Source organism: Geotrypetes seraphini, chromosome 6, assembly GCF_902459505.1.
Source record: "Geotrypetes seraphini chromosome 6, aGeoSer1.1, whole genome shotgun sequence".
Taxonomy (NCBI): domain Eukaryota; kingdom Metazoa; phylum Chordata; class Amphibia; order Gymnophiona; family Dermophiidae; genus Geotrypetes; species Geotrypetes seraphini.
The window spans coordinates 32,719,392-32,742,980 of record NC_047089.1 but is presented as its reverse complement, the minus strand read 5'-3'; the positions used below and the strand labels follow the sequence as shown (position 1 = coordinate 32,742,980).

At 42.3% G+C, this 23,589-nt stretch overlaps 1 protein-coding gene across 3 annotated transcripts in view; it reads left to right on the top strand.

The window, feature by feature from the left end:
- PGR (progesterone receptor) overlaps nt 1-23,589 on the top strand; it is a 154,656-nt gene that overhangs the window by 115,505 nt on the left and 15,562 nt on the right. For 2 of the 3 annotated variants that reach the window (XM_033950226.1, XM_033950224.1), the window contains exon 6: nt 15,898-16,028. In XM_033950226.1, the coding sequence (XP_033806117.1) occupies nt 15,898-16,028 (131 nt within the window). Of the gene's footprint in view, nt 1-5,032; nt 5,274-15,897; nt 16,029-23,589 lie in introns of those variants that run through there. The other variant, XM_033950225.1, reaches the window with a different exon arrangement.

Here is a 23,589-nt window from a genome sequence, read left to right as displayed (position 1 = left end):
CAGAGATGTGCCTCAAGGTTTGGTTCATGGGCCTGTTCTTTTTAACATTTTTGCAGGTGATATTGCTGAAGGGCTGTCGGGTAAGATTTGCCTCTTTATGGATGATACCAAAATGTGCAATAGACACCCACGATGGTGTGGTTAACATGAGGAAGGACCTAGTGAAGCTTAAAGAATGGTCTGAGATTTGGCAGCTAAGATTTAATGCTAAGAAATGCAAGGTCATGCATTTGGGCTGCAAAAAGCCGAGGGAACGGTACAGTTTAGGGGGTGAAGAGCTTTTGTGCACGAAAGAGGAGCGGGACTTGGGAGTGATAGTGTGTGATGATCTTAAGGTGGCCAAACAGGTTGAAAAGGCAGCGGCAAAAGCTAGAAGGATGCTAGGATGCACAAGTGTAGGTATAGTCAGTAGGAAAAAGGAGGTATAAGACTCTGGTGAGACCTAATTTAGAATATTGTATACAATTCTGGAAACCGCACCTATAAAAAGATATAACAGGATAGAGTCGGTCCAGAGGAAGGCTACTAAAATAGTTGACGGTCTACATCGGACAGACTCAAAGATTTCAATATGCATACTTTGGAGGAAAGGAGGGAGAGGGGAGATATGACAGAGACATTTAAATATTTATGCGTCAGAAATATGCATGAAGCGACTCTCGATAGAAAGGAAATACCAGAGTGAGAGGGCATGAGATGAAGTTAAGAGGTGAAACCCTGACCTTTGACCCGGAAGTAAATAACAATACATTAGAGAAGGTACTCTTATCTACAGAGATTCAAAAATTAACATGTTTCTCAGAACAGGTGTTAGTTTTCTAGTTAACATGCAGTGTTTTCAAATACCTGTGCCTACTATGTATGAAGTGAAAGGTTTGGTTAGCACAGGTGATACCTGAGAAAAACATGTAGCGCCATTACTGAGCAAGATATAAAGAAAACACAGTTTAGTGTTGTATGATTGCGTCAGAGAATCGATTGTTCTAGAGCATTTGGCAGCCAAGCCTTTGCTTCGACCAGAAAGATTCAGCTTTCACACCCTGAATCAAGCACCATTTTAGCAGCATTAAAGAACACTTGTGATTTGAAGTGTGGATTTAATGGTGCTGTAAGAGGTGAGAGGGCAGGATTAATTTGTCGAGGGCCCCTAGGCACACAAGTCCATAGGGCCCCGTGCCCTCCGCCCCCATCCCACCCAAACCAGCTCCCACCATGCCATGCCCCTTGCCCTACCCCCGTTTATTTACCCATTTTCTTATTTACTTCTTTATTTCCACTTTATTTCTTTTATTTTAAAATTCAAAACAAACAACAAAGAGTACCATACCAGTGTACAATTTTTCTTCTGTGCAACCTCCAAATATCTCTGAACAAATCCCCCCTTTCTTCCTGGAGGAAGAGATCTTCAGCCGGCAGGGCTTTGGGAAGCCCACCAATTTATATTTTGCATTTAAGTAGGAGGCAAGTGGCATGGTGGGAAGAAAATTTAGTTCCTGCCATTTTATTGGACTAATACATTTCTCAATTAGCTTTCAGAGGTTAAAACCTCTTTCTTCAGGTCAGAAAACTATACTGCTGTTACAGTATCCCTGTCCTGTCCTGAGGAAAGGAGTTATGGTCTCTGAATTAGTAAAAAAATGTATTAAAATTAGTCCAATAAACAGGATCACCTTATTTCCATTTTCTATTAATAAACAATTATCAACACAGCTACAATAATACTTTATCCTAAAGCAAAAATAAATAAATAAAACAAATAGAATTTGTTTTTCTACCTTTGTTGTCTGATTTCTGCATTCCTCATCTTCTCATCATTCTCTTCCTTCCATCCACTGTCTGCCCTCTCTCTGCCTCTTCCATATGGCATTTGCACTCTTTCTATGCCTCTTCCAGAAACTGTCTGCCTCTCACTTCTATCTCTCCCCCTCCATTGGTGTGACATCCATCTACTTCTCTCCGCTCCCCCCATGGTGTGGCATCTGTCTTCTTCCCTTCCATCTCTCCCTCCCTCCCAGCAGATTTTAGCATATATCTCTCCTCCTTTTCTTCACTCAGATCTGGTATCTGTCTCCTTCCTCCTCCCAGGTCTGATATCTGTCTCCTCCCTTTCTCTCTCCCTCCATGGTCTGGTATCTCCCTCCCTCCCATGGTCTTGGCATCTCTCTTTCTACTCCTCTCCCTTCCCTGGTCTTCCTTCTCCCTCCTTCTCTCTCTCCTCAATTGGGTCACATACTAGGCCAGACCAAAGGACTCAAACCTACTATCGTGTTTCCTAGCAGTAGCCAATCCAGATGACATGTAGCGAGAATCCATGCCATTTTAGCATCAGAAATAAGCAGGGGCCGGCTCTAGTTCTTTGATTAACCCTTTCTTGCTCAGCATTACAGTGTTCTCGTTTTTTTGTTCTATGTACCCCAACTAGGATTATTTTCATAAGAAATGGTGTTTTGCCCAATAAAGAAGCAACATTTCAGACAGTTAAAAATGTCAGCCCTTGAGTGAATACGACAGTGTGAGCTTCCTCAGCAGTGTCCTGCAAGTGAGACTCCAATAGCCTACAAAGCTCCCCATCTGATTTCTTTCCTCGCCCCCTATGCTTACACAGTCTAGAGGCTCCATTCCACCCTCTTTCCATCACTGCCCAAGTCTGCACCTCCTTCCCCCCTCCCCCCATGCCAGCATGGGACCCCGCTATCTACCCATGTGAACTTACTCTTGCTTCTTCCTCTGGGAGCTCCGCATGGGAATGGGAGCAGGATATAAGCTACATGTCTTGCCCTCCTTTCCTCTGTCAATGGATGACCCTTCCCCCTTTTTCTGTTCTCTATCATGTCACCCCTCTTCGCTCTTTGCTCTCCCTTTATTTTGTAATTGTTCTCCAGTCTCACTCCCTGTTCATCTCTGGCCCTCACCTCTCCCTCCCCCCTTTTCCATCTAGCCCCAACCCTCATACTCTTTCTTTCTTCTCTCTCCCTACCAATTTCTGCCCTCACCCCATTTCTATCTAGCCCTAACCCCCGTGCTCTTTCTTCTCTCTCCGAACCCCTGGTCCCCCCTTCACCTTTATTTCCCCGCTGCCCTCTCTCTCCGGGACTTGCCTAAATGCTGTTTGCTCCAGCCTGCCCCCTCCTCTCCCTCTTCCCTCCCCTCCGCCCATTGATGGTGTGAGGAGCTGCACTGAGACCTACATACTGAGGAGCTGATCAGGATTCCTCCTACAGCAAGAGCAGCCAGCACTGAATACCAATGCTCTGAGAGCCCCCTCCTCTCCACTGGCAATCAGAAGCTCCTCTCCTTCAGCGAGGAGTCCAACACCTACATAGGACGGCCCGCCCGCACTCCCTCCCCTAAGCCAGAGAGAAAGGGTCCCTGCTCTCCTCCTTCACATGCTGCAGGCCCTCCAAGCCCGGGGCCCCCCATCTCTGAGATTGGAGGCAGGAGAGCAAGTGAAAGGAGCTGAGACTCTGTCAGGGCCCCCCCTCCCTCAGCACCCCAGAACCTCAGAGTGAAGCAGTTCGAACTCGGGGAGAGGTGGGCGTGTGGGGCGGCAGACATGGTGAGTTGCTGCAAGGTCCTGCGATGACTGTGTCTGCCGGTCCATCCCCTTCTGACGTCACTTCTTTCGAGCAGAGTTGGCAGACGCTGTCATCGCGGGACCTTTCAGCAATTCACCACATCTGCTGGCCTCCCCAAGTGGAGCCAGCACGTCGATGGGGGGGGAGGGGGCCGTGGCCCCCATTGCCGATGGGAGACCACATCGTTGCATTGCGGTTTGAAAACAAAATTTGAAAAAGTCCTCTGCCCTCCTTCATTGGGCCCCCCTGACAATTTTGGGCCCTAGGTATGTACCTACTGGGCCTACCCTTTAATCCATCCATGCTAAGGAGTAATCTAAGGAAATTCTTTTTTACAGAAAGGGTGGTCGAATAGTCTCCCAGTAGAAGTGGTTGAGACAAAGACTGTCTGAATTCAAGAAAGCATGGGACAGGAGTAATCTAAGAAAATATTTTTTTACAGAAAGGATGGTAGATATGTGGCATAGTCTCCCGGCAGAGATGGGTGAGACAAAAACTGTGTCTGAATTCAAGAAAGCATGGGACAGGCCCGTGGGATCTCATAAGGAGAGGAGCAGATAGTGGATGTGCGGACTGGGTAGGCCATTTGGCTGCAGAAAATGTACAAGATGCAGGCGTTGTTTATTAGTGGGAAAAAATGCAGTAAAATATACAACCTTGTTACCAACCAAGGGACCTGACACGGTCCGTGTTTCGGATAACACGCCTTCCTCAGGGGTCCATGGTGGATAAGGTATGAGACAAACCGCATAAAAATATATCAAACAAACGCCTTTATTGAACGAATGTACTCAAGCGAATCCTACACAATGGCAGTTGGTTGGTAACAAGGTTGTATATTTTACTGCATTTTTTCCCACTAATAAACAACGCCTGCATCTTGTACATTTTCTGCAGTTTGCTTGTTGTTTTTCGGTTGCTGTTTGTTTCACTGCGTTGTTTCACTGCGTTTGTTTCACTACGTTGGATTTTTTTTTTCTTAGGCCATTTGGCTGTCATGTTTCTATTTTTCTAAAGATCCACAGTCGAGCAGTTTTTCATTGTCACAGAAAACTGGGTTTTAAAAGTCTTTGGATCTGTGGGTCCACACAAACTGCAAAGGGTAACGGCAGAGCAAAACTGTCTGCCTGACGTTTGCAATTACTTATCATTTCTAAAATGCTGTCCGACGCATGCATGGACAAACATGTAAGAGGGACAATCTGTACTTCAAAGAGCTTGCAATCTAATCTGAATCATATTGCGTGGGAGATTTAGGTGTGCTGATATTGGAAGAAGATTGAGTCAGTTAATATTCCTGAGAGAACAAGAGCCAGCGATAGCATTAGTGGGGAGGAAAAGAGAGGATACTTTTCCAATCCGCAGTTGTTCACCAATCAAGAAAGATTTTATCCTGAGATTATCAACAGCTCCCAGTGCAACCAATAAAGGTCGATTTTCTGTTTCCATCTCAACAGAGGGACAAAAGAAGACATGTGCAGTGCAGAGTGGGGAACAGGAGACCAATAACAGATAAATCCAACAGAGCAGAGCACAAGTGGACCCCGCTCCCTGCTAAAACACGTACTGAGTGGCTCTTGGACCTTGGAATGGAAATACAGAGTTAAGATAAATAAAAGAAAAATTACCGTACCACTGGGAATTGGATCCCTGAGGAAGCCTTTAGAGAAATGTGAGCCATGCCAGTTTCTGATCTCTCGACTTGAAGATGTAACTTTTTGTATTTTTTTTTTTTAGGCAAGTATGCACTTCAATAATAAGATTAGTGTTCATGAAAGTATGTTTTATTTAATAATGTTTAGAAAATACATAAAAAGTTAATGAGGTGTGGGTTGATTTTTTTTTTTAAAGGACGGGTACCCTTCCACGGCCGCTAAACTGATCACAGCAGGGAGATTCCCTTGCCGCAATCAGCTCAGTGGCAACCCGACCTATATAGAATCTGGCCCTTAGACCTAGTTTTACATCGTCTAAGTCACAACATATAAGTTCTATCCAAGTAGCCTCGTAAAATTTTCAATTATCCCTGCAGTACGACTAAGACTAGGTCGTCCCACGTCCAGCCCAAATCCCACCCTCACCACTCCTTCAAAAATGCCCCTTTCTGCTCTGGGCGCACAGCGGCATTCAGAGGTGTAAAAAGTCCATGGTTACGTCTAAAAACCCATTTTGATTATCGGCACTTGGACGACCTATCTTTTAGGTCATCCAAGTGCCGACTTGGGCGGGTTTTTATACATATTTTTGTTTTAATTATGATTATAAAATTAATAGCTGGGAAAAAGAAATTTGATCATGTCACTCCACTCTTAGGGCTCCTTTTACGAAGCCGCGTTAGCCCGCGCGACTTTTCATCACGTGCTAACCCCCGCGCTAGTCGAAAAACTACCGCCTGCTCAAGAGGAGGCGGTAGCAGCTAGCGCGGCCAGCGGTTTAGCGCGTGCTATTACACGTGTTAAACCGCTAATGCGCCTTCGTAAAAGGAGCCCTCAAAGTCTGCTCATTGGTTGTCTGTTAATCATTGATTAACGTATAAAATCTTGTTCTTGGTCTTCAAGACACATTCTGCACGATGTTTGGCTTATCTTGATAATTCTCTGATACCAAATATACCTTCTTGTATACTTTGTTCACTTCAACAAAACCTTCTTACTATTTCATCTGTAAGATATGTTACATATGCTTTCTACTAGAGAGCATAGTTTTTCAGTTCATTGTCCACAACTCTGGAATGCCCTTCCTTATCACATTAGGTTCGAAAACATTCGCAGAACATTTCAAATCTCTTTTAAAATCTTTTTTTAAATTTTCAGATGCATTTAACTAATAGCTTCTAGTCAATCGCCATATATTTGTATTTCAAGAAGGACTCAGTGAGCATCAGTACGGAATTAGAAGCACACATTTAAAATTAAATGTTATCATATTTTATTTATCCTTATCTGTCTATAATGTAATTTCACTTTTTTTTTTTTTTTGGGGGGGGGTTATACTGGATTTTCAAATTTCACTCTATTTTAACCTTTATATTAAATGTAAACCACATAGATGCATTTGCCAATGCAGTATATCAAATACTAAATAACCTTGGAAACTTGGCTTGATCAGAGGAGGTCTGACCTTTCTGGAGGGAGGAGGGAGGATGGTGGGGTTTGGAGAACATGAATCTCGTCTACTTCAAAATATGGTTCTGCAGCTAAGTACCAGTCAGCATGTGGGTATGTGTTTTTAACACTTCTAGAAGCCTCATCAATTCTGGTATAGCCAGCCACCAGCAACTAGTTTACAAATCAGTATTTTCAGGGCTGTAGCGGATTCTTCTCTTTTTCTAAAAATGTTTTATATAGCTTTCTTTCTTTAATTCATATAAGGTAGGGCTACCATATGGCTCCAGATAAAGGAGGACGGATTGAGACATCCGGGTTTTACTTCCACTGAAAGTAATGGAAGTAAGGAGGACGGATTGAGACATCCGGGTTTTACTTCCACTGAAAGTAATGGAAGTAAGGAGGAGGGATTGAGACATCCGGGTTTTACTTCCACTGAAAGTAATGGAAGTAAGGAGGACGGATTGAGACATCCGGGTTTTACTTCCACTGAAAGTAATAGAAGTAAGGAGGACGGATTGAGACATCCGGGTTTTACTTTCACTGAAAGTAATGGAAGTAAGGAGGACGGATTGAGACATCCGGGTTTTACTTCCACTGAAAGTAATAGAAGTAAGGAGGACGGATTGAGACATCCGGGTTTTACTTTCACTGAAAGTAATGGAAGTAAGGAGGACGGATTGAGACACCCGGGTATTACTTCCATTGAAAGTAATGGAAGTAAAACCTGGATGTCTCAATCTGGCCTCCTTTTTCTGGAGTAATATGGTAACCCTATGTAAGAGTCTTTGAAATCCTCTTTGCCAGTTGTGATGTATTGCTGCTCTTATATGGAAATACCCAAGCCAAGGCCAGGTACTTCCAGTTCTGTATTACAGTTGCATCTACGGAAGAGTAGGGTCACATACATTAAAAGTTTTGGTTAATTAATTATGCTGAAGAAAATATCCAGCATTCATGCTGACATATATTACAGCCAAAATAATGAAGTGTTCTCTTGAATTTTCACATTGCCTATATCTTACATCACTATTTAACTCAGTGTCTTTAATTCATCTTCAATGTCTTTCCTCAAGCTCTGGCCTACAAAATGAATAATTTAAGAGCACCATATTGTTCTTCAGTCCATCTTCGATGTTTTAAAAGATGGGATGTGATTTTCCTTTGCACATTTGTTTTCTCTTTTGTCTCCCGTGATATGGACTAGATGTTTTCTTTGATACTAATAAGTGTATCATGTTTATTTCAAAATAAAAAAAAGATGGGATGTTGTTTCATATCTTTTTTAACCCTCTTGTCACTGTATTACGCTTGCTGATAGACTATAATATTGTTGGATTGTAGGTTTAATCATGTATTTATCTTGAATGTGATTATGCTGCAGCCATAATAATAAAACCACTCTTCGGACTATTGGCACGATATTGTGGTACTGTGATCCAAAATTGCATCATATATGAGTATAACTGCCTGTGGGCTCCTTATACTAAGCTGCGGTAAGAATTAGTGTGTGCTTATTGCAGCTTAAAAGTACTTACCATGGGATGTAACATAGTAACATAGTAGATGACGGCAGATAAAGACCCGAATGGTCCATCCAGTCTGCCCAACCTGATTCAATTTAAATTTTTTCTTCTTAGCTATTTCTGGACAAGAATCCAAAGCTTTACCCTGTATTGTGCTTGGGTTCCAACTGCCGAAATCTCTGTTAAGACTTACTCTAGCCCATCTACACCCCCCCAGCCATTGAAGCCCTCCCCAGCCCATCTTCCACCAAACGGCCATATACAGACACAGACCATGCAAGTCTGCCCAGTACTGGCCTTAGTTCAATATTTAATCTTATTTTCTGATTCTAGCTCCTTTGTGTTCATCCCACGCTTCTTTGAACTCAGTCACAGTTTTACTCTCCACCACCTCTCTCGGGAGCGCATTCCAGGCATCCACAACCCTCTCCGTAAAGTAGAATTTCCTAACATTGCCTTTGAATCTACCACCCCTCAACCTCAAATTATGTCCTCTGGTTTTACCATTTTCCTTTCTCTGAAAGAGATTTTGTTCTACGTTAATACCCTTGTGTTGAGTCATCCTATGGTAAATTCTGAATGTACATGCACAACCCCATGATAAAAACATTTTCTTATTTTTTTCTCTGAGGGGGTATGATTTGCACGAAACAAGCACATGAGTTCGTACTGCCTACAAAACTAGTGGCAGTAAGGGCTGACACACTCATTTTTGGTAACGACTATGAGTTAATGCATGAATAGTTAACACCATTGATCGTCATCAGTCCAACATTTTATCATTTTCACTAGAGTATTTCTCACTTATTTCATGCTAATATGGAGAGCATATTAAAATGAAATAAGTGAGAATACTCTAGTGAAAGTTCTAAAATGTTGGACTGATGATGATCAATGGTGTTAAATAGTCCCATTTAAAAACAGCTTTGAAAATTCGGGACCCTTATATTCAAAATCTTTCTTCTAGAGCACAAAGTATGATTATTAATGTTTTACACTGAAGCTTTGGAAGCATTCATTGCATTCTAATACCTGGCATTTTGTGTCACCTTCCATTCAGGGTGGGGGAGAGGGAACTGGGGGATGTATGAGTAGGATGGAATTGGTTATATGGAAATGTATTACAATGTAATAAATTGAATATAAAATAAAAAGATTGGTGGTGGGGGTAGGGAAGGGGGAAAGGGGGATGGGGAAGGGAATTTGGGGGATGTAGGGGGGTTGAAATAGGTTTCAAGTTAGTTTCAAGTTTATTATGGATTTGATTAATCGCTTATTCAAAATTCTAAGCGATGTACAAAGGAGTAAAATAATAAATTACAATTATCAAGGGGAAACAAACCAGATAAATACGATTGACTTGTCAAAACGTATGGTACAAAAGGAAAAAAATAGGGAAAGAAATACAAGTTAATGATAGTAAGTAAGACGAGTAAGGGAAAAAACAATAGGAAAGGGGAAAACAGTGAGCTTCAAATAAATTAAGAACTAAGGTTCAGTTGATGCACCTAATCTGATTTTCTAGTTGGTATATCTAACCTAATTTACTAGTTGTCAAATGCATCTTTAAAAGAAAGCATTTTAACTTGCTCTTAAATCTATCTAAATTATGTTCTTACAGTACATGAATTGGGAGTAAATTCCATGTTTGGGGTGCTGTGACGGAGAAAATAAATTGCCGCAGTGTATTTATGGTTTTAAGTGAGGGAACTATTAAAAGATGTTGGTTAGTAGACCTGAGTAATCTTGTTGATGTATAGGGAATCAATAGTCTATGAATAAAGGCAGGAATTTTATAGAGAAGAGATTTGAAAGTCAGTAGACTTAATTTATATGTTATGCGGTGTGCAACTGGAAGCCAATGCGCTTCCTTAAGTAGAGGTGTTACATGGTCAAATTTTTTAGCTTTCTTATGAGTTTAATGGAAGCATTTTGAACGATCTGTAAACGTCGGATTTCTTTTTGGGCAATTCCTTTAAATAGCGCATTGCAATAGTCAATTTTTGAAATCACCAGGGAATGAATTAGTGTATTAAGCGACTTGGGGTATAAGAATTTAGAAACTGAACGAATTTGACGTAGTCTAAAGAAGGTAGATCTAACAATACTACTAATATGTTCATGATAGGTAAGTTTGCAATCAAAAATAACCCCAAGGATCTTAATACAACTGATCGACTGCAGGATGGAACCTTTAATAGAAATTGGAAATAGGAGCTTATGACCTTCTTTCCAGGGGAAGAGCCTAACATTTGATTTGTTAACATTAAGAGCTAGTCTATTTGCCTCCAGGCATTGGTGAATCAGTTCAAGTTTTTTATTGATTGCTGTTATTTCAAGGGGATTATTGGAGTCTAGCGGGTGTAGCAGTTGAATATCATCTGCGTAAGCAAAAACGTTAAAGCCAATGGATTGGCATAGAGGCATCAATGGTGCAATAAAAATATTAAATAACAGGGGAGAGAGGATAGACCTTTGAGGAATGCCGTATGTAGCTGAGAATCGCGCCGAAATACTATTGTTAAAGGACACAATCGAGGATCGATTAGTGAAATAGGATCTAAACCAGGAAAGAACCTGATCTGTGATACCAATGGTCTATAGTCTTTCTAAAAGAAGATAGGATATATATTTTGGAGGAATGATAGAAATATGTATGGAAATATCATAATTGTGAATTTAATCGTAATGCATATCTATTTGTTTTATATTATTGTATATTTACTTGTTTCCTTCAATAAAATGTTATAACATAAAAGGGAAGGGGGGGGTGAAAGGGGGGAATAGGATTTATCTTATAAAATATTTGGAGGAATGATAGTATTTAATGGAATATATGGATTTGAATTTTCAAAATTTGTGAAATTATTTGTAATGAATATCTATTTATATTATAGAATTGTTTTACTTTGTTTCTTCAATAAAAATGTTTGAAAGGAAAAACAGCTTTCAGAAATCACCTTTGACGGTCCTATAAGCACTTTAAGGCCCTCTTTTACTAAGGTGCACAAACCAATTAGCACGCGCTAAACGCTAACGCATGCATGTTAGTCTGTGCACGCGTTAGCGTTTAGCACGCGCTAATCGGTTAACGGACCTTAGTGAAAGAGGGGGTAAATGAGCTGTTGGATATATCTGCTTATTAATGAACTATACAGTTTTGATATATATCCATAAGCTATTATCAAAATAAGTGCCAACTGCCATTAATTTGGAAAACGGAAACTGTAGGGTTCAAGTCTTTCCAGATGTTTCTTGTCCTACACAGTAAAGAAGACAACAATTCCTTTCTTTGAATCCTCATGTGTTACAGCTTGGAGCCTTGTTTTGGTTAAATTATCCTTGTAAATGTGTTTTTAAATACCAATCTATAAAATACATCTCCCCCCCCCTTTTATGAAGCCGCATAAGGATTTTTTTTTTATCGCCGGCTGTGGCAGTAAAAACTTTGATGCTTTTATCACTTCAGCCGGCGATAAAAATCCCTAACGTGGCTTCATAAAAGGTGTGTGGGGGGGGGGGAGGGAGATCTTTTTTGATCCAGATCAGTTGCCTACTTTTTTGGACTCCAAGAGTAGGGAATTTCCTTCGTTATCATCTGAACCAGAAGAAATTCTGCTCCATAGGAATAATACACTGTCTATTCACTTCTATTTAGGCTGTTTTGTTTTATAAAATATTTTCCTGATATTATTCCTTGCCCCTCAATAACTTGTGAAGGGGGTGACAATTAGTTTTCCTTATGCACTGATTTTCTTTTTGTTATTATTTTGTAACTCTTGTTTCTGAATCAAGATGTATTGTCTTGGAATAATAAGTATATAAGAATATAAACATAATTTGTAAAAATTGGAAAATGGAAAAATTGGCCATTCTTCAGAAGTGATAAAAATGGCCTTAACAAGCAGAAAACCTCCCACCTAAGGGCATGATAAGGCTTTTGACTTGGCAGGGAATTATTATTTAATGATTTATATTCCGCAGATCCCACAATTCTATGTGGATTACAAATTATTCAGGCACTCAAGCAATTGCTGACTTCCCTGCTTGCCATAGCACTGCATGATCATGAAGGAATGTAACCTGCATGGCATGGTGGCTACAGCTCTGGATGCCTTGTTGGGCAGACTGGATGGACCGTACGGGCCTTTTATCTTCCATCATTTACTAAGGGCTCCTTTTATCAAGCCGCGCTAGCGGTTTAACGCGCGTAATAGTGCACGTTAAACCGCCGGCCACACTAGCCGCTAACGCCTGCCTTGAGCAGGCGGTAGTTTTTTGGCCAGCGCGGGGGGTTAGCGCGTGATTAAAAGTCACGCGCGCTAACCCCGCTAGCATGGCTTGATAAAAGGAGCCTTAAGTCATTTCATTCCCGCACTGTTTGGATAGGGCAGTCGGTAAGAATTTTCAGCAACATTACCCATATGGTGGAAATTTTATAACTGGGCGCCAAGTATTAGTAGTATTAGGTGCTCCAGTGGCACATGCTGATTGTAACAGCAGCTGGGCAGACAGATGTCATTATAGAACATGGGTGTAAACTTGCATTAGTGCCCACTTGGCTAGGCATGCTCTTGGCTAGGCATGCTCTTGGCTAGGCATGCTCTAGTGACAAGCATAACTGGATGCCCTTAAGTTCTATCCTCCCGATATTCAGCGCTATTTGGCTGATCAGGAATGGCACTTGGCCAGTCAAATAGCACATAGCTGGCTATGTGCTGATATTCAGTGGCAGATAATCCACGATCTCCTGCTGATTGTTTGGCTCGGTAAATTGACCGGTGGCCGGCTCTGTTACGCGACATAACAATATTCAGCTGCACTCCGACTAGGTTTAGTGGCCAGATAGAAACATAGAAGATGACGGCAGATAAGGGCCATAGCCCATCAGGTCTGCCCACTCTACTGACCCACCCCCAAGTCTACTATCCTAGGGAATCCCACTCCTGGTGACAGGTTCCCTTGGCTTAACCCTCTAAGGGATCCCACATGGGCATCCCATTTGCTCTTAAATTCTTGCACGCTGTTTGCCTCGATCACCTGCACCGGGAGCTCGTTCCAAGGATCATCCACTCTCTCAGTGAAGAAATATTTCCTGGTGTCGTCATGAAATTTCCCGCCCCTGAGTTTGAGCGGATGTCCTCTTGTGGCTGAGGGTCCTTTGAGAAATAGAATCCCTTCTTCCATCTCGATACGGCCGGTATTATACTTAAACGTCTCGATCATGTCTCCTCTCTCCCTACGTTCCTCGAGTGAGTACAGCCGCAAATTTTTCAGCCTTTCCTCGTACGATAGATCCTTGAGCCCCGAGACCATCCTGGTGGCCATCCGTTGCACCGACTCTACTCTCAGCACATCTTTTCGGTAGTGTGGCCTCCAGAATTGCACACAGTATTCCAAATGAGGCCTCACCATGGTTCTGTATAATGGCATTATGACTTCAGGCTGACGAAACTCCTGCGGATGCAACCTAACAACTGTCTTGCCTTAGATGAAGCCTTCTCCACATGATCAGCAGTTTTCATCTCTGCGCTGATGATCACTCCCAAGTCTCGTTCTGTTGAAGTTCTAGCTAAGGTCTCACCATTCAAGGTGTAAGTTCTGTACGGATTTCTGCTGCCGAGGTGCATGATCTTGCATTTCTTAGCGTTGAAGCCCAGCTGCCAGGTCGAGGACTAAAGCTCCAACAAATGTAGGTCCTGTATCATACTATCGGGTGAATTGCCATCTCTCACTATATTGCATAGTTTGGCTTCGTCAGCGAATAACGTTACCTTACCTTGAAGCCCCTGAGTTAGGTCACCTATGAATATGTTGAAAAGGAGCGGGCCCAAGGCTGAGCCCTGCGGTACTCCACTGGTCACCTCCGATGTTTTAGAGAGGGTACCGTTAACTACCACCCTCTGAAGTCTGCCACTCAGCCAGTCATTGGCCCATGTAGTTAGTGTTTCTCCCAGCCCCATTGATTTCATCTTGCTCAACAGCCTGCGATGCGGGACACTATCGAAAGCTTTGCTGAAGTCTAGGTATACGACATCCACGGATTCTCCCAAGTCTAACTATTTTGTTACCCAGTCAAAGAAGCTGATGAGATTGGATTGGCAGGACCTACCCTTGGTGAATCCGTGTTGACTGGGATCCCGTAGATTCTCCTCATCCAAGATTGCGTCTAATTTACGTTTGATTAGTGTTTCCATGAGTTTGCAAAGGGGGGGGGGTTATTTCTTAGACCGTTAAGACGTAGCTGGCCAGCTGCTGAATAGTGGCTCAGGCTATGTCTTGGCCGGCCAAAAATTAGACTTGAAATCCCATGTCGGGTATGGCGCCTGCTTTGAATTTCTGGGTTTACTGCAGACCGCAGGAGATAGCCGGCTATCACCTGTGGTGTGAATATATGGGTAAAATAGGATTAAAAATGGAATAATTAAACTGATTTATTAATTGTTAGGTACATGCTGGCCATTTTTTGATTATATAAATAAATTTTTTAATATCCGGTAACCCTATTAGCTTGTTAATATTTATTTATTGGGTTGGATTTTATGTAGAAAGATCTTTTTGCTATACATTTGCATAACTTACGGCATTTTGTAAGTTTGCTATGTGGGGCAATGAAGGGCTGTGTGATTTGCCCAAGGCCCAAGGAGCTGAAGTCTGACTTGAACCCTATTCCTCAGATTCTCAGCACATTGCGCCAACCATTAGGCCACTCCTCCTCTCCATGCCAATGATCTTGGCACTTTACACATGTTATTCAATTGCCCTTATACTGCTGCTAAAAATTGACAAATAGCAACCTGCCACTAAATGTATAACCCCCTTTGAATATTAAGCTGAAAATGTATACACATACAGCAAAGCCCCTATATCTCTGTATCCGTGGTTTCAATTATCCATGGTTTACTGCGACCCGAGCATCAAGCGCTCCCTCTCCCCCCCCCCCGCACTCTACTCTATCACGCCAGCAGCACCCTCCTCAAATCTTTAGTGGCTTCTGTCTGCCGCTTGCGCCAACCTTGACTCTCCTTCTGGTATCACTTCCTGGTCCCATGACCTAGATGTGACATCGGAAGAGGGGAGCTCGGGGCAGCGCAAGCAGCAGGTGAGCGCTTGGGCTGACTACTCACTGCTGGTTTCTAGTGTTTGCTATTATCCATAGTTTTATGTAATACGGGTATACAGGGGCCATACTGTGTGCATATCTATATACATATCTTCATCTATCTATCTATATCAGGGGTGTCCAACCTGCGGCCCCATGAAGTATTTTGTGCGGCCCCAGTCGAGGGTGACGCAGTGTTTTCCTCTGCTGTTTACCGTCTTGCCGGCTCCCTCCTCTGTCTTGCTGCAGCGTTTGCGCAGCACCAGAAACATATTTTTCAGCCAATGCGGCCCAGGGAAGCCAAAAGGTTGGACACCCCTGATCTATATATACATACAAGGGTGGCTTGAAAAGCCTAGTAAAAACTCAAGTTAAACAAATATATATTTTTTAAAAACCAGTTATAGTTCTCAACATAGTTTCTAGTTTTGCCATTCCATCAGAAAAGTATGATTTTGTAATATTAAAAAAATATATTTGTTTATTTTGTATATATATAAAACCTTTCATTGGTTCAATTTGACATCACAAATGCATCAGTAACTGATGATAGAATGTACTTGCTGAAGTGTTCTTACTTATTTTAGACAACGGATGAAAGAAACACCTTTCTATTCTCTTTGGCTATCAATGTGGCAGCTCCCACAGGAACTTGTTAAACTGCAAATTACCCTTGAAGAATTCCTCTGCATGAAAGCGTTATTATTACTCAATACAAGTAAGTTAGAAATATATTTTTCTTCCCTTGTTACTCAGAAGAGAGCAATATTTTGAATAAGAATGCCAACGTATGTGGAGAATAGTTCTCAAATTCACTGACCAAGATGAATAAACTGTCTTGACAACTGCCTTGCACGGAATGGCTGAAAGATATACAGAGGTACCAAGCAAGAACTAAACTGTGGAACCGATGGTCTTGATGAGAAAGTTTAATAAATGTCTTCACAAATAAAAGTGATGTGAGTAAATAATGAATCCATAAAACACACAGTAAAAAATTGTGGGATGAACCCAACACAGTCTATGGTTTCGGTAATGAGTAACCACCTTCTGGGGTCTGATCAGATTATACCACGACAATAAAATACGTTCAAGGAATGGGCTGCAAAATGGCAAATGAGGTTCAACGTGAATAAGTGCAAGATGATGCAGGTTGGTAACAAAAATCTTATACACAAATACAGGATGTCCGGTGCGGTACTAGGAAAGACCCCCCCAGAAAAGAGACTTGGGAGTACTTGTAGACAAGTCAATGAAGCCATCCGCGGAATGCGCAGCGGTGGCAAAAAGGGCAAACAGAATGCTAGGAATAATTAAGAAGGGGATCACAAACAGATCAGAGAAGGTTATCATGCCGCTGTACCTGCCCATGGTGTGCCCCCCACCTGGAATACTGCGTCCAACACTGGTCGCAGTACATGAAAAAGGACATAGTACTACTTGAAAGGGTCCAGAGAAGAGCGACAAAAATGGTTAAGGGGCTGGAGGAGTTGCCGTACAGCAAAAGGCTAGAGAAACTGGGCCTCTTCTCCCTTGAAAAGAGAAGACTGAGAGGGGACATGATTGAAACAGTCAAGATACTGAAGGAAATAGACTTAGTAGATAAAGACAGGTTGTTCACCCTCTCCAAGGTAGGGAGAACGAGAGGACATTCTCTAAAGTTAAAAGGGGATAGATGCCTTACAAACGTAAGGAAGTTCTTCTTCACCAAGAGAGTGGTAGAAATCTGGAACGCTCTTCCAGAGGCTGTTGTAGGGGAAAACACCCTCCAGGGATTCAAGACAGTTAGACAAGTTCCTGCTGAACCAGAACGTATGCAGGTACGGCTAGTCTCAGTTAGGGCGCTGGTCTTTGACCAGAGGGCCACCGCGTGTACGGACTGCTGGGCACAATGGACCACTGGTCTGACCCAGCAGCGGCAATTCTTATGTTCTTAACTGTAAGTTGGGAATCCAAGTGCTGACGGCATGAAAGTGCATAAAGCAACAAATCTGATCGGACCCCAGAAGAAGGTTACTCGTTACCGAAACACGGACTGTGTCCGGTCCATAGCACAATTTTTTACTGTGTTTTATGGGTTCATTATTTACTCACATCGTTTTTATTTGTGAAGACTTTTATTAAACTTTCTCATCAAGACCATCGGTTCCACAGCTTTGTTCTTGCTTGGTTTCTCCGTTTTCCTGTGGAACAGTTTGGTGATTTTCTTTGTTTGGTTTTTAGATATACGGAGGTTTCACAGTGCACATGCTTGCAACTGCATTAAAAATATTCACGGGGAAGTAAGGTAAATGCATAGAACACAATTTTAACATCTGTGGACATTGGGGTCAGTTCTAGAAAAGCGACTGGACACAACATGGTCAGGACTTTCAAACATGTAAATTACAGACTAATGTAAATTATGTGTATAACATGTGCAAATTTCTTTATTTATATATTTATTAACCGCCTTTATGAAGAGATTCACTCAAGATGGTGTCCAGCAAGTACAATTCAACATAAAACTTACAAACACACAGGAAAAATGGTGTGGCATTTATCCTCAACAATAAACTTTCAAAAATGTTTTGTTTATACGTACTTTAGTACCATAAGAACATAAGCAGTGCCTCCGCTGGGTCAGACCAGAGGTCCATCGTGCCCAGCAGTCCGCACACGCGGTGGCCCAACAGGTCCAGGACCTGTGCAGTAATCCTCTATCTATATCCCTCTATCCCCTTTTCCAGCAGGAAATTGTCCAATCCTTTCTTGAACCCCAGTACTGTACTCTGCCCTATTACGTCCTCTGGAAGCGCATTCCAGGTGTCCACCACACGTTGGGTAAAGAAAAACTTCCTAGCATTCGTTTTGAATCTGTCCCCTTTCAACTTTTCCGAGTGCCCTCTTGTTCTTTTATTATTCGAAAGTTTGAAGAATCTGTCCCTCTCTACTTTCTCTATGCCTTTCATGATCTTGTAAGTCTCTATCATATCCCCTCTAAGTCTCCTCTTCTCCAGGGAAAAGAGTCCCAGTTTTTCTAATCTCTCAGCGTATGAAAGGTTTTCTATCCCTTTTATCAGATGTGTCGCTCTTCTCTGAACCCTCTCTAGTAACGCCATATCTTTCTTAAGGTACGGCGACCAATATTGGACGCAGTACTCCAGATGCGGACGCACCATTGCCCGATACAATGGTTCGCTCTGGTTGTAATACCCTTCTTGATTATGCCCAGCATTCTATTTGCCTTCTTAGCAGCCGCTGCGCACTGTGCCGTCGGCTTCATTGTCATGTCCACCATTACCCCCAAGTCCCTTTCTTGGGTGCTCTCCTTCAATAATATCCCTCCCATCGTATAGCTGCACCTCGGGTTTCTGCTTCCCACATGTAGTACTTTACATTTCTCAACGTTGAACTTCATCTGCCATCTCGTCGCCCATTCCTCTAGTTTGTTCAAGTCTCTTTGCAATTCTTCGCAGTCCTCTTTAGTCCAAGCTCCTCTAAATAGTTTGGTGTCGTCCGCAAATTTTATTATCTCACACTTCGTCCCTGTTTCTAGATCATTTATGAATATATTAAATAGCAACGGCCCAAGCACCGAGCCCTGTGGGACACCACTCGTGACCCTCCTCCAGTCCGAGTAGTGGCCCTTCACTCCCACCCTCTGTTTCCTACCCGCCAACCAATTTCTGATCCATCTATGTACATCTCCTTCCACCCCATGGTTCTTCAGTTTCCGAAGTAGGCGTTCGTGGGGTACTTTGTCAAAGGCTTTTTGGAAGTCTAGGTATATGATGTCTATGGGGTCACCTCTGTCCATTCGTTTGTTAATTCCTTCGAAGAAGTGCAATAAGTTTGTTAGGCACAATCTCCCCTTGCTGAAACCATGTTGGCTGGCTGTCAGAAGTTTGTTTCTTTCAAAATGTTCGTCGATGTTGTCTTTTATAAGTGCTTCCACCATTTTCCCTGGAACCGAGGTCAGACTCACCGGTCTGTAGTTTCCTGGGTCACCCCTTGATCCCTTTTTAAAGATGGGCGTAACATTGGCTATCTTCCAGTCCTCTGGGATCACGCCTGTTTTCAGGGATAGATTGCAGATTTGCTGCAGTAGTTCCGCTATCTCCTCCTTTAGTTCCTTCAGAACCCTTGGATGGATTCCGTCCAGACCCGGGGATTTGTCAGTTTTTAGTTTTTCTCTTTTCTCTTTGAAAGTTTATTGTTGAGGATAAATGCCTCACCATTTTTCCTGTGCGTTTCATGACCAGACTAGCAAATCCAGTGCTCATCTGATTGAAATGGCCCCGTCCTTTCCATTTAAATGCATTAACCCTTATCAAATCGATTTTAACTTTTTCCATTTGATCTTTAACAATTTCCAGTTTTCCTTGATTCGTACTTCATGCAATCCAAATATAAACATCAGTGCAGTGAATGAAGTAAACTCAAAATCAGCAAATTGAAACATAATAATAGGACTACCGTGAAGCAGTTTAAAAAAATATACTTATTAGCAGCACTGAAATTCAAATAAGAGATATAATACAAAGGGCTCCTTTTACGAAGGCGCGTTTAACGCATGCGACTTTTCATCACGCGCTAACCCCTGCGCTGGACGAAAAACTACCGCCTGCTCAAGAGGAGGCAGTAGTGGCTAGCGGTTTAGCGCGGCTTTGTAAAAGGAGCCCAAAGTCAGCATAATACTTATGAAACACCTCATAAGCACACAGAACATTAAAATATGACACTGATGCATTTTTAGAACACAGTTTATCATATGGCCGAGGGGCCAAGTGCAGACATTAGATGGGGGCAAGACAGGTTGTGCAAAGACCGTTGGGATAAACAGATGGGAGGCTAAACTTAAGGCAAGTTGTTTATACAAGATAGAAGGAACTGATTTAGTTACAGTGTGTGTAACAAGCTAGTTCTACTACACAATGAATGTATAGTCAATCACCCTGAGTATTAAAAACGAGAGTGAAGAGTCAGGCTCTCACCTGCTTCCTGAAGTAGAGGTAATCTGGAGTTAGACAAAGTCCCTCTGTTTGCGTAAGACCCCAAAACAGGAAATGCAGCACTGAAGAACGGAAGGAGAAGCAGCAGTCCTCTTGGCTGTCACAAGAAGTGGGTTCTCTGAGGCGAGGGCGAAACGCGTCGAACCCGATAGTACCATCACAGCCAGCTTCGTTGACTTCACCAGGCTATGGACTTTTTTTTTAGCGTTCGTATGAAATGACAGAAGTCTCAAGCATGAATTTCAAGCACTTTATACAAAAGAAGAAAATCACAATAAAATCAGATTACTTGAACAGATTTTCAGTGTAGGAGGAAGTGCAGTGATAGACCAAGGGGGGGGTTTGCATTTTGGGGCTTGTCCACGTTTGCGGCTTCTCTGCCTACGGGGTTCTGAGCACATCCGAAGTTAGTTTACATATAATGTATTAAGGTTAAAATCACATAGGGAAGGGATCGGTTATTTATACAATTGAATTGCACTTATGCATATATATGTGTATATGTCAAGTTATGCTAGTGTTCTATAATGCCTAAGCTGGTTCTATAAACGGTGCCTAACTCATTGATGTCATTGAGCGTTGATTCTCAATCATCTACTGGGCATCGTTTATAGAATTGTGCCTAGCAGCACCTAAGCAGCCAGTACCAGTAGGTGTTGAAACCTTAGGTGTAGTGCCATTTAGACCAGGGTTTTCTTGGCCTAAATGAGTATGCCTAAGTCAAACCACACCCAAAATCCACCCCTCATCATGCCTACTTTCTTGAAGGTGCCTCAGGTTAGATGTCTCCTTTGCTTTTTGAAATTGTATTAGAACACTTGTTATTAGCTTTTCAACAGGCAAAGGAGATACAGGGTATTCCTTATTCAGATCGGGAATATAACGTCTGTTTATGCAGATGATATACTGCTTCATTTGAGGAATCCTGAAACAACCATTCCATGCTTACATGATGTAATAGAGAAATTTGGAAAATTTCCAGGATACAAAATAAATTAGAGCAAATCAGAAGTTCTTCCTATTAATGTTCATTGCACAAAAGGATTATTTGAAAAATTCTCCTTTCTATAGAAAGAGGATGGAATAAAATATTTAGGCATTTGGATAAAAAACACATTGGATGAAACAATAAAAGTGAATGAAAATTTTTTATTGCAGAAGGTAACAGAAATGTGTGAGCAATGGAATCCTTTACATCTTTCTTGGTGGGGGAGAGTCCAAACTATTAAAATGATGATATTGCCTGTGGTTTGTTATCAAATGGGAATGTTACCAGTTTTTTTTCAGGGGTCCTTCTATAAAAAGTTAAATAGCATTCTCACAAAATTTATTGGCTGGGTAAGACTCCTAAAATTGCCCTAGTATCTTTACAAAAACCAATTACGGAGGAAGGGGTAAATTTTCCCAATTTTTATAGGTATCATCAAGCCTATATTTTGCACCAAGGTATGTATTGGATCCTCCCAGAGCCCATTGAAAATATCCCAGATTGGTTATGGTTGGAATGGCGACTCATATTTCCTCTGCGATTATGCCATGTTCTCAGTATCAAAATGCCTAGATTATATAAAGAAAACAGAATTCTAGTAGATACATGGAAAACAGTACGATATGTTACCTATTCCAATTCACAAATCAACAAATCAAACCATTTGGCTAAACTCCAAGATTCAAATTGGCGGATTTAAGGTCATCTGGAAGGATGTTATATCTAATGGTAAGCTGCTTGACTTTTCACAGTTGCAACATAAATTTGGACTTAATAAATCACAAAGTTTTAGATGGTTGCAACTTAAGCAGGCCATTCCTGAATGGAAAAATTTAAATAATCAATATAGTTTGGAATTCTTATTCTTTCAGATGGACTTCCTGGGACATCAAGCTGCATAGTGGTATAAATTGATAGCTGGATTTAGAAACAAGAAACCAAAAAATGGGCTTAGGGACATTTGGAGTATTGAGATTAAGCACCAAATTTCTGCATCTCAATGGCCACAAATCTGGACTTGGAGGTTGAGATGCACAATGTCAGCATCTATGAAACAAACTTGGTTTTTTCTGTTACATAGAGCATTATGGACCCCTCTTCGGTTACAAAAGTTAGATAGCTCTAAGTCTATTAAATGTTGGCATTGTCATCTCGAAGCAGGGACTTTAGATCATTTATTGTTCTATTGTCCACTTATTTTGGCTTTTTGGAAATCAATATGGGGCCAAATAAACTGTTTATTGGAAAATCATGTAGCATTATCCTACGATACTGTGCTATTTGGTGTATCAATGAGAGCTAAAAGTCAGATATCAGCTAAGAACAACAGGCTTTTATTAATAACTAGTGTTTAAGCCCGTTAGATTAACGGGTGCTAGATGTCTCCTGCTTTTGAACCTGGGCAGAGGCAGAGCCGGAGCGGGAGGGAGTGACGGTGGGAGAGCAATTTCAAAGCCTCGGCAGCGGTGGCTCCTTGACCAATCCGCGCTTACAACGTCCCCACACTCGCGGTCTGGCTGGCTCCCCCACCAAAGCCCTTCGCAGCGGCAGCCCCTCCCGCATCCGTCCCCGCATCCCATGCCTCTCCGAAGGCCGGCTCCCACGAAAATGGTGCCCCTCTATTCAAAGCCGCAGCGGCAGCCTCCCTCAAGACACATTTCAAATCTGACATATTGTAATCACAAAACAGAAAATAAAATTATTTTTCTTACCTTTTATTGTCTGGTCATTATTCATACCATGTAGGGGTCCCAGGCTATGGTTGGCTTTTGATAACTCGTTTGCCAGGGCCCCTTCTTTCTTCTTCCCTCCCTCCATCCCTGCAGCTGAAGACAGGCACCTCCCCCCAGTGGTCTGAGACAGGAAGGAGCAGTTAGGAGAGAGTCTGAGGGCAAAGAGGGGCTCAACAGCGCACAACCACCTTTCCTTCCCTCCCTCCATCAGGTGCAGTGCAGCTCCACCAATGTTAAAAGGAGCCGCGTCGAAATCGGAGGCCTACCACTGCCGTAGCACGTTCCCCTCTGCCTTGGTCCCACCCCTTCTCTGACATATGGGACCGCGGCAGAGGGAACGTGTTACGGTGGCGGCAGGGCTCCAATTTCAAAGCAGCTCCTTTTAACATAGGCGGAGCTGAACTGTACCTGATGGAGGAAGGGAAGGAACGGTGGGGCAAATTTCGGCAACGGCAGTAATTGTTTGGCGGACCAAGCACCGTGAAACTTTGTTTCTTTAGGCAGCCCTGGTTGTTTACTTGGATTCAATGTCAGCATTAGGGTTCGCCGGCCGCCAGCTGTGAG